The sequence below is a fragment of the Chelonia mydas genome, chromosome 8, assembly GCF_015237465.2.
Source record: "Chelonia mydas isolate rCheMyd1 chromosome 8, rCheMyd1.pri.v2, whole genome shotgun sequence".
In the NCBI taxonomy this organism is placed as follows: Eukaryota; Metazoa; Chordata; order Testudines; family Cheloniidae; genus Chelonia; species Chelonia mydas.
Window position 1 is genome coordinate 102,416,105 of NC_057854.1, and position 12,351 is coordinate 102,428,455.

General features: G+C 44.2%; 1 protein-coding gene across 4 annotated transcripts in view; it reads right to left on the reverse strand.

The window, feature by feature from the left end:
- Positions 1-12,351, reverse strand: part of AKR1A1 (aldo-keto reductase family 1 member A1) — a 45,901-nt gene that overhangs the window by 18,053 nt on the left and 15,497 nt on the right. For all 4 annotated transcript variants that reach the window (XM_043521620.1, XM_037907546.2, XM_037907547.2 and 1 more), the window contains 2 exons: positions 11,441-11,536; positions 719-838 (listed from right to left, as the gene is read on the reverse strand). In XM_043521620.1, the coding sequence (XP_043377555.1) occupies positions 719-838; positions 11,441-11,536 (216 nt within the window). The remainder of the gene's footprint in view (positions 1-718; positions 839-11,440; positions 11,537-12,351) is intronic.

Below are 12,351 nucleotides of genomic sequence, written 5' to 3' on the forward strand. Positions count from 1 at the left end.
CCTTCCCCATTCAGGCTGAGCACACTTTTTCTATATGCCCTCCCCAGGTCCTCTTGGCTCCAGAAGTGAGGTGCTGAGTTTAAGACTCAGGGCTTGTACACACTTGAAATGGGAGGGGTTCTCCCACTGGCGTAGGTAATCCACCTCCCTGAGAGACAGTAGCTAGATCGACTTGATCTAGCACTGTCTACTGTGGGGGTTAGGTCAGCTTACACTATGTTGCTCAGTGGTGTGGATTTTTCACACCACTGACTGATGTAGCTGGATTGACCTATCCTTTTAGTGTAGACCAGGCCTCACACATAGATTCCCCCATGTTGTGTTGCCTCTAGGCAGACGAGCTCAAGTGACTTTTTAAAAACTATGACCAAGATTTTCAAAAGTAACTGGTGATTTTGGGCATGTTTATTTTTGGGTGCCCAAATTGGGACACCTTAAAGGGGACCCTGAAAAGCAACTGCAGAGCAAAAAAAGGCTCCTTCTTACTCATCAGGTTCCCTGTTTGCATTCTGATCAATCATCTGTTTTAGTGAGAAAAGATTTTACTGAAGTCTGGCCTGCAAAACCAGCATAGATCTGGGAGAGAAAATTCTACCTAACGCAGAAATAACAAGGATACATTAATATGCAGAACCTTGCAATGCCATTTTTACAGAGTTACTTTTCAGGGTAGAGCTGCAATTTACAATCCAGTTTATATTCACCGTTCCTTTTTCACCTTATCTGGCCCAGTGCTCTCCTGGAAGGCTTCACCTATCTCTGCTTCATTGCTGTAAACTGTAGCACAGTCAACATGACGATAACCTGCACCAAGAGCGTACTTCACTGCCTCCTTCACCTGTAATCAGAAACAAATACAGATTAACTCAGCATAACCAATGGGAAGGGACGGTCTGGTTTATTTTGAAGAAAAAGCCATTTAAAAAAAAAAAAAAAAAAAAAAGAACTAGATGTGCCTCAATGCAAGAGCCGGACAAGTTGAGAAATACTCAAGAAGCCTTCTGTAGCCCTTGTGTTCATCTGAGTACAAGGACTATGCAAGGCAAGCACTGTTAGGTACTCCAAATGGAACAGGAAAGCATTGGTCCTCCATGCAGGCATGTAGAGCTCACTGGCCAAAGATGGAGGTCACTCTTAAGGAATGGTACAATTGCCATATTCTCCCTGTGTGCCAAGAAGCTCTAGAAGCTCCTACTGGTATATTCCCAGCCACCTTACAGCCAGTACCTGTAAGCACAATCCATGGAGAAAGAGTTAGGTTTTAAATTCCAAAATTATTAGCGTACAGGGCTTCCAAAATTATTAGAGTACAGGGCTTTGTTAAATTCCTCACACCTCATTTCTGAAATGAAAGGTTACTTTATTGAGATGTAATCTGTTCCAATGCACGTACCAAGATCTCCTATAGTTTTGTTCACTTCCTATGTTCTCCTCTACTCCACAACAATGAAAGCTACTCCACTAACAAAGTCTCCTCACTGAAGCACTCACACACCTGCAGGGCATGCCTTAGGAGTGTAGTAAGCCTAGAGACAAGCCCATAGAGTGCACTCTCCAGACTTCTCAGGTTGCTTTTGGGTAAGAAAAAATAAAAATTCAAACCCCATTATTCTATAAGCAGCAAATGACTGCTACAAATAATGATGGCCCGTCCATGGGCAGAGAAGGTAAGACCTATACAGAGTCATCTTTTATCTTAGCTGCCCACTGGGGACCTTTTGGCCAGTAGTTATATTCTGTCTTTTAGGATGACCTAGACCTAAACACTGGGTCTATTTTATCAGTGTGAAAAGAGTTAGCATCCTGCGCTACCACAGGCTTTTGTGGCTGAGATATGCTTCCACCCATGGAAACAGAGGAAGTTAATCTCTTCCCTCATTGTATTGTTATTTTGCTACCTTGTCTGTGCAGATGGTAAACTTTTCATGGCAGGGACTGTCTCTTGCGAGGCATTTGCATAGGGTCTAGCACATGGGGTCCTGATATCTTTTCAGGGCTCACTGAAAGGTCTACACAGCAGCTGGGAGGGTGCTTCCCAGTGCAGGTAAACAGACGCAGGCTAGTTCCACTTGAGTTAGCATGCTAAAAATAGCAGTGTGGCCACAGTGGCATGGACTAGCCACCCAAGTACGTACCCAGAGGGTCAGGCAGGATTGTACTCGGGTGACTGACCTGTGCTACCAAGACCACACTGCTATTTTTAGCATCCTAGTTCAAGCAGAACTAGCGCAAGTTTGGCTCCCCCGCTCCGGGAAGCACTCTTGCACTTGCGTGTAGACATACTCCCAGCGCTACCATAATACAAATTACAAAAATATTCTTAGGTGGTATTCCTGTAGGAAGAGTAAAAACAGAATTTCCACGGGATACAGAGACAGTTAAAGAAGAAACAGTGAAACTGGATGATCTTTTAACTAATGTATCAAAGCACCTGCAATTTCCATTTCAAAACAGGTGGAATAATTAATACTGAGGAAAGACAATAAAACGTTGTGGTTTACAAGATAGATTTAAAAGATAAATCAAATATGGAGTAGATCTATTGGCTCCTGCTAGATTTTATTTCTTTTAGTTGTTGAAAGGAAAGGGGAAGCTACATGCGGGATATTTTGACGAGGTTCTTTGCTGATTTAAGACAATATCTGCATTGAAGAGCAAATTTGCCTTAGTCACTATGACAAAAAAAAAGTTTTTCCTTCTTCAACACGGACAGGATTTATAGGCTTTACTTTCACTATGACAAATACTTTTCTGTTGAAATGGTTACTATAAACAATGCCTGGGTTATGAGATCACTCAACATGTTAATGTTTTATGCAGTCCAATCACTCCCAAAGAAAACAGAACAATAATGACTTATTGATCACAGGAAGCCATGGAGCAAAAGCATCTGCTCCGAGAAGGAACTTAAACATGTTCCATAGTACAGCTCCAATCCATTCCTTGTCCCTATGGGCAATGGTTTCTATTAAGATGGAAGGATAAAGAGCAGGAAGACAGATGTGTGTCAGTAATTGTTCAGGAGAATGAGGATACAGAAGGCTAGATTTTGAAAGCTCTCTGTAAAAGTGCCACTGACAGATATTACAACTGCATGCAGGATCTTTGGAGATCATATTGTATGAAGTTTATGTATAATTGCGGGCCACTGATTGATTGTGTCCTACTCCATCTGCGTGAGGTTACATCAGCTCCTCCAGGAACTAAAAATAACGGGGGAAGGGGTGGGTGATTAAGACAAGTTGCTGAAAGTCTAAACAAACCCAGAGAGGTACCACTCCCGGGGAGGCTTTCATATACAGGTTCAAACTGGGTTTTCAGGGATCAGACAAAGAAAGCCCTTTTGATATAATGAGGTTGAGTTTAAACTGACACAGAGCCTTCTTTCTGATCCAGCAAACAAGCAAACTTTTGTCCCAGGAGCCCCAATCCTGCTGAAGGGTTGGAAAGACTTTGGCCTACGAGGATCCCATAAAACGGATGGGTAACCTCTGGTAAGTTTTTAGCCTGCATATAGGAACGTTTATTGTTTTTATATGTTTTCTCTGTAATGCTTGTACCCTAAGAATACATGTGTTTTGCTCTTTGAAGGCTGGCTGGAAAATGATATATGTTTAGAGCTCTGCAAATCTGCAGATATCTGCGGACCATGTTTGTGGAATTAGAATGGATGTGGATCCGAATACTGTATCTGTGCAGGGCTCTATATATATCATTGTAGCCCTTGGAGAAAAGTTAACCACAGGCACTGGACCATGATCAGATCTGCTGGGGAAATCACAGTGAGGTGCAGGACTGCAAGCTTAAATCCCTGGTCTAGAGGGAGAGAGATGTGGGTCTCTTCCCAAGAGAGGTGACACCTGGGACCCTGAAACCTTAAAAGTGGGTGCCCTCAAGGAAGAACCAGAAGGAAGGGGTTGTCAAAGATGCAGTTAACCCTGAAATTGTGACAGTCACATCCAAACCAGCACACGAACCCCCATGGACAAAGTGATTTTCAGTGAGCAGTGCCTAAGGACAAAAAACTCTGACATGCCTTCACAAGACAGCTTAAACAGGGGGGTGCCGTATCCCGCCTACATGTGCAAGTTAAATTTCCAACGCTGGGAAACCAGGACTGGTCATTTCACAAGGCTTATAGATTTAGTTAAGATATTTGCATGTGTGTTCCCTGTCCTGAGAGCTACTAAAGTTTTCCAGTTTGAACTGCTTGAGTCACTGGTCCACACAAAGGCAAGCATCCTAACCAGGTTTCCAGATCTGCTAAAGAGGTTTATTGAAAGAATCCGAGAGTGAAGATATTTCTAACCTGAAAATGAGGTTTGAGAATAAGAATAGTACTTAGTAGTAGAATTAATAATTCCAAGCTGTTTACAGCTCTACAACAGTAAATCTCAAAGTGCTTTACCAACAAAGTAAGCAGCAGCATCCCCATTTTATAGGGGGGGAAAGTATAGTGCAGGAAGGTGAAGTGACTTGCCTGCTGTCATCCAGGAGGCCAGTCTGAGACCTGGGCTCTATTCCTGGCTCTGACAAGTCCTAGTCCAACATTCTATCTATTAGGCCACACTGCCTCCATAGAGTGCTTTATATTTTCAAAGCCCTGTACAAATATTAACAAATTAATCTGATTGAAAAACTGGTTAACAGGGTTAGTTCTCATTTTGTCAGAGTAACAAGCATTCCAGAGAAACAGGTTTGACAGGAGTATTTAGAGGGTCAAATACCTTGTAACTATGGGCTACCTGTGGCAATAAAGGTAGCTATTTGCCCAAGGACAAAACTGGACAACAAAATGGCAGATGAAAGTCATTGTTGATAAATGCAAAATAATGCACATAATCCCAACTATACATATAAAATGATGGGGGTCTACATTAGCCGTTACCACTCAAAAATGAGATCTTGGAGCCACTGAGTGGATGTTTTCAGAGAACTATCCACAATGTGCAGCGGCAGTCAAAAAAGCTAACAGAATGCTGGGAATCATTAGGAAAGGGATAGACAATAAGTAGGGCTCTACCAAATTCATGACCATAAAAATGTGTCATGGATAGTGAAATAAGTCCTCCCCTGTGAAATCTAGCTATTGGGGGGAAGATGACTGGGCGACCCCCAGCCAGGGGCTCCTACTGTTCCCTGGGCTCCAGCTGCTAGTCCCCAGGCTGGGGAGGGACAGGACTTACTCTTCCCGTGCATAGCTACTCTCAGGGGGAGATCAGACCCACCTCTGGGTACCTCCCCTTGCTGCAGGAAACAACAAAATGATGAGGGGTATGGAACAGCTTTCATATGAGGAGAGATTAATAACACTGGGACTTTTCAGCTTGAGAAAAGAGATAGCTAAGGGAGGGATATGATAGAGGTCTATAAAATCATGACTGGTGTGGAGAAAGTAAAAACGGAAGTGTTATTTACTCCTTCTCATAACACAAGAACTAGGGGTCACCAAATGAAATTAACAGGTGGCGGGTTTAAAACAAACAAAAAGGCAGTATTTCTTCACCCAACACAAAACCTGTGCAACTCTTTGCCAGAGGATGTTGTGAAGGCCAAGACCATAACAGGGTTGAAAAAAGAACTAGTAAGTTCGTTGAGGGTAAGTCTATCAATGGCTATTAGCCAGGATAGGCAGGAATGCAAAACCATGCTCTGAAATGTCCCTAGCTTCTGTCTGTCAAAAGTTGGTAATGGGCAACAGTGGGTGGATCACTTGATGATTACCTGTTCTGTTCATTCCCTCTGAAACATCTATCATTGGCCACTGTCAGAAGACAGGATATTGGCTAGATGGACCATTGATCTGATACAGAATGGCCGTTCTTACTTTCTCAAGGACCTCAAAAACCTATCCATACCACAAGGGAGATAAGCAAATATTATTAAACCCATTTTGCAATGCGTAAGCTAAAACAGAGTGGTTAAATGGTTTGCTCAAGGTCGCATAGTAAGTCAGTGGAAGAGCTGGGAACAGAACTCAGGAATCCAGACTTGTTACAGGATCCACTGTCATATTTGCAATTCACCAATTCTATTCAGCCCACTGCAAGGTGAAGTCTATGTAGGTATTTATATACCCCTATCACAGTGGTAACCAGGCATCTGCACTGCTCCAAGCCATCATGAAGGGGCTGTCCAATGCTTTCCTGTAATATCACATCACCGTTCAGCCACCTCATTGGACCAATGCTCAGAAAGGAGATGACAGATTCTAGAGGAAGCTATGGCAGTCTCTCTTCATCCGGGGAGGGTTGCTGCAATCCTGGAGTTCGAGCTTACTCACAGATGGGAAATGGAAGGAGAAACTGATTGTGAAGACCACATGATTGTCAGATGCAGGCTTCTGGTCACACTGCATTATTACATCAGAGTTCCTTCATTTGTTGCAGATGAGGAAACTAAGGTTACCTCTTCACCAGAATACAAGACCCACGGCTGATTTGGGCTCAGGCTTCAAAATTGTCACGTAGACGTTCATGTTAGGCCTGGAGCCTGGGCTCTGGGATCCTCCCCCTCATGGGGTCCCAGAGCTCAGGCTCCAGCCCAAGCCTGAACGTCTATACAGCAACTTTATAGCCCTGCAGCCCGAGGCCCAGTCAACTGCAGGTGTTTAATTGCTGCGTAGACGGACCCTAAGAGCTCCAACTAGGGGTGGCAACTTAGAACACCTCAAAAAACAAAGATTTGTCTCCTATCCATAAATGGATTTAATTCAAATCCTTCCCCCTTCTGCCACAGTTAACGCACACTTTAACTGGGAGGAACTGCTTGTTTGAGTGACTAGAATTTCCAGTTTGCTGACAGAGTGAGACCACTAAGGAATAATTAAGAGGTGCTCAGATACCACAGTGAAACATACTTATAAGAGCCTAGAGTGATAGAGGTGACTATTGTACAGTAGCTTTATAGAAAGCTTCACCATGTTATGATGAATGTAACTCATCAGACAATCAAATAGTCTAGAGAAGCCATTACCAAAACACAGTCAGGCTTTCTGTTGGTGTTGTGATAGGTTTTAAACCACACAGAAAGCCAGCACATATTTCCTTCTCTGGCTCCCCCACTTTCTTATCTCCCATCCGAAACAATTCTTCTCAGTCCCACTTAGGCCATGCCTTCCCTGTAGAACCCACTCAATGCGGGTTGGTCTGTTCTTTTGCTGGGACAGAATGCTGCTGGTTGAAAGCTTTGCCTAGCTCAAATCTAAGAAAACAATTTAAAAATCTATTTTAAGTGGCTATCATTTTTGCAAAGAAGTCTTTCCTCCAGGAGCCTCAAGATTTTGCTGACCTCTTTCATTCTGGGATCCATTCTCCCTACCAAGCCTCATCCACCGTCAGTTGGCTGCCAGTGCTATGTGCCCTTCTGACATCTGTGATGGAAAAGAGAGACCTCTTCTAATACTATCCTGGACAAATATATCAAATATGCACACATCCAGACTTCATCAACATCTACAACAGCATTCAGAACTGTAGGCCAAAGGAAAAGACTAGGGTGAGGTAGGAAAGGGTTAATGCTACTCAGGCACTCATATTAAAATCCACGCTATTCATGTTCTTCGTGATAGATGCTACTGGGTGAACAGACTTATCTTTGATCTCATTCCTGCTGTCATTTCATAAGACGCTACTGTGTTGTGCTCCCTTCCGCTCAAATATCTCCTCATCTCGTTCCTAAGGTAACATCACAAAACACCAAATTCACCCCCAGTCATTGGCTGTGTAGGTAAGAGAAGCAACACGTTTTTGCATTTTTCAACAAAGAATTTAAAAACCAGACTGAAAAACGGTAAAGAAGCTCAGGAAAAGCTCAGAACTATATATTACAGCTTCACTTTCATTTTGTACAACTAAGATTTGGCTATGAAACACCACACGGCTGGTACAGGGACAGCGTGCGATGAACAGAAATGAAAGGACTAGAAAGATTAGCAGAGCTGGGATCACAAGAAATCTGTACTTGAAACATACTGAAGGATTTAATAGGATGGTGTTACTTTGGGTAAAGCACCACCAGATAAAGTTTACAATCCAAAAATAATCCTAGTTCCTTTAGAGACATACAGCCAAGATCGGGATGCCCAAATTTTCACTCAAATTTTCACTGCTAAATTTCTTATATCTGTTCTGGGATGAGTAGAGTCTAGTGGTTAGATCATAAGATAGGAAGTCAGGAAAACAGAGTTTGATTCACAGCTTTGCAACGAAGATGTTAAGTGGTCATGGGCAAGTCTCTATGCTGTCACTTTTTCAGTTGGTAAAATGGCTAAAATGCTACCTGACAAGACAGCTGTAAAGCAGTTTGAGCTCTTCAGACAAAGAGATATTGCATAAGTGTAACAGGGGTGGACTGTCCCCTTTAAGGGCAGTGGGACCTGAGGGGTAAGAGACAATCCCTGTTCTGTAGCATGGCTCTTTTAAGGTTTGAGAGTTTTGATATACTAGGAAAATGGCAGAGGCAGATATAGGGAGAGAGGAAGCAGTCCTGGGGGAATAGTTTTTGTTTGAAGAAAACCTGTTCTACTATTCCCCTATGAGCCTCGGACCAGAAGCCTTATAGAGAGAGCAGGGCAAGGCTCCCCTCTCTCCTAACCAACTAGGACCTGCTCTGGGAAAGAGGGCTGTATATATTCTGCTTCTTCAATCAGAACAGGGAGACGTGGGAGAAGCCTTTTGCATCCCTGAGATTGGAGTTAAGAAATCTAAAGGGATATCTATTATGACAGCTGAATTGATGGGAATAAATGTTAGCATTTAACTGGATAAGGGATGTATGGTCTACCACAGCTGTTTTCTTTTTACCTTCATTATCAGCTATAGTGGCAACTAAAAGGGACACCTTAGAAAGCAGGAGTAATTCTAATAAAGGAAACATTGTTTTTGGCAACAGAAATAGTATGCTTAGACATGACCTAGCATGGATTCCAACAAATGGTGAGATACCTGGCAATGAAATGGCAGATAAGGAAGCAAAAAAGGTTTTAAAAAAATGGAGAAATTGATATAAAGATTCCTGTTGGGAGGGTGGTTTCAGGGCTTCAGCCCCATAGGAGGTGCCTGCCTGGGCTCGGAGCTTCAGCCCCATTTCTGCTGAAGCTCTGAGGCACAGCAGGCACGCCCTGTGGGCAGGGCCAGCTCTAGGTTTTTTGCCGCCCCAAGATCAGGTGGGGCTGGGGCTTGCACGCGGTGCTGGAAGCGGAGGGAGTGATGTCACCTTCTCCCAGCACCTACAGGGGCTTCCCCCCCTGCCCAGCCACACAGAGAAGCCCCCAATATCAGGGGTGGCACAAGGCAGTGCAGCAGCCAGTGCGCAGATGAGGCAGGGCAGCCCTAGCTCCCCGGCAGGACTTGCCCTCTCCTCCCCAGGGAGCGGCTGGGCCCCAGCAGCTCAGTATCCCGGGGCTGGGGCTTCCCCTCCTGCTGCGGCTGGGGGCGCGGCGCCCTCGCCCCGTCTAAGTGGCGCAGCTTCGAGAGTGCAACTGCCCCGAAAAAAAAGCATGGCCGGAATGCCACCCCTGGAAACATGCTGCCCCCAGCACGTGCTTGCTTTGCTGGTGCCCAGAGCTGGTCCTGCCTGTGGGGCTGAAGCCCCGAGACCCCCCTACCCGCTGGGCAGAAGCCAGAGGCAACACATGGGGAGGCATGTGACGGCGTGTGCCCTTTTGCCAGGGTTTACTGGCCCTGCTCAGTCACCTGGTGCCACCTGGCCCTCTCCCTGCCAGCAAGCTGGGAGCTCCGGGCCAGCGGCAAACAGCTGGGAACGGCAGGGAGGGGCCACTTAGGGCAAGAGGGGTTGTGTGCTGGGAGGCGGGGGGCATGACTCAAGCTGTTGGGAGGGCGAACTTTTAAATTGTGCCCCCTCTCCCCCCCCCACTCACAGCAAGCACCAGTCGCCTCTGGCAGAAGCCCCTAGATCCACCACCCCACCACAGGGTGGAGGCCCTGAGCTCCCTGCCCCCGCAGTCTGGTAGGCAGAGAATGTGGAGGGTCCGGGGGGACTCTGCGAGCTGCACTTTAACTGTAAAAGAGCTGCATGTGGCTCATGAGCCACAGTTTGACCACCCCTGGTCTACAAGCGCCTACATGCCTGGGGGGCAGAAATCTGTCAGAGGGCTCTTCAATTCAGCAGACAAAGGTCTGACAAAATCCAGTGGCTAGAAGTTGAAACTAAACAAATTCAGACTAGATATAAGGCACATTTTGAACAGTGAGTGTAATTAACTATTAAAACAACTTGTCAAAGGCGGTGGGTTTTTCACCATTGGAATCTTTTTAGCCAAGATTGGCTATTTTTCCAAAAATACATGCACTAGTTCAAACAGGAGTCAGCTCAGGGAAGTCCTATGGCATGTGTTATATAGGAGTTCAGACTAGATCATCACATTGCTCCCTTTCGGCCTTATAATCTATGAATCTTTGCTTCCCACAAAGTGTCTGGAAAGCAGATCTGTACATTCACTCTTGTTGTTAGAAAGGTTGGCTTAGCTTTCATGTTAACTCTTCTGCTTCCTCTTTTAACCTTATTATGCTGTCACGTTAACTCTTTGGAGAGGGAGCCTGACAATAATATGGCTCCTAATGGAAGATTTTCAGTTTTTTTAATAGCTTCTCTTTGCTTTTATTCTCAGTATGGAAGAATAACACGGTATGTCGGTTTGGGGAGGAGTTTCCACTTTTCCCTCCCAAAGAGAAGCATAGCTGCAGTTTTCTCACACTTGTTTCTTAATAGTATGAATCAGTCCAATAGATCTTAGCACAACAGCAGCAGCCACAAAACAAACACTTACAGTATTGACATGCAGTGGTCCAGATATTTTAATAACTTGTCTTTCAAAGAATTACTACCAGTAGGGTGACAGTATGCCTAGAGACCCCACAGTGCTAGCTGTTGTACATATACTCTACCAAAGGCAGTCTCTGACCAGAAGAATTATAGACAAAGGGTGGAAGAAAGTAAGTATTACCACCCCCATTTCACAGGTGTGGAACTCAGGCCAGAAAGTTAGTGGCTTGCCTAAACTCACACAGGGAGTCTGTAACAGTACATGGAATTGATGCCAGATCTCCTGAGTATTGTACCTCAGCCAATAACCACCCTTCTTCTCTAAACCTCAGTTTAGCAGACCCTTTAAGCACATGCAGAAGTTCCACTGAAATTAGCAACAGCTTTGGTACATTGACATCAATGTGAATTAATCAAATGCTTAAGAGCTTTGTTGAACAGGGATGGAGGGGGTGCCAAATTGTGACCTCATGCCCCAATTCTGCAAACATGTTCATACATGCTTCACACATACGCAAGTAGTTCCATTAACTTCAGTGGGTCCGCTCAGTTGCATATACATGAAAGACTATCAAATCAAAGTGCTTCATATGTGCATAAGGCACAAATACAGATTGAAATTATAGTACTAGTTTATAGCAAGCGCAAGCCTTACCTGGCCAGGTTCACTTTTCCAAGTGCCCAGTCCTATAAGAGGCATCTTCTGCCCAGTGTGGAGCACAACAAAGTCACATGTAGAAGACATTTTTACCTAAAACAAAAGTTAATTTTTCATTATAATTACAAAGTTGCAACACCTTACGTTTTCTATGCAAAAAAGAAAACCCGAAGGTCCCAATTCCGTTCTCATGTTGCACCACTGTACGTCTCCCTCCCATCTATTCTCTACATGTGGCACATGAATATATTGATTAATTTAACAGTAATAAGTCACCAAACCAGATGGTGTTTACCCAAGAGTTCTGAAGGAACTCAAATGTAAAATTGCAGAATTACTGACCGTGGTATGTAACCTACCATTTAAATCAGCTTCTGTACCAGATGACTGGAGGATAGCTAATGTGACACCAATTTTTAAAAAAGCTCCAAAGGTGATCCTGGCAATTACAGACCAGTAAGCCTAACATCAATACCACCAGCCAAACTGGCTGAAACTATAGTGAAGAACAGAATTATCAGACATATAGATTAACACGATTTGTCGGGGGAAGAGTCAACATGGCTTTTATAAAGGGAAATCATACCTCCCCAATCTATTAGAATTCTTTGAGAGGGCTCAAACATGTGGACAAAGGTGATCCATTGGAAATAGTGTATTTGGACTTTAAGAAGGTCTTTGACAAGCTCCATCACCAAAGGCTCTTAAGCAAAGTAAGCAGGCATGGAATAAGTGGGAATGTCCTCTCATGGATCAGTAACTGGTTAAAAGATAGGAAACAAAGGGTAGGAAAAAATGGTCAGTTTTCAGAATGGAGAGAGTTAAATAGTGGTGTCCCCAAAGATCTGTACTGAGATCAGTGTTGTTCAACATATTCATAAATTACCTGGAAAAAGGGGTAAACAGTG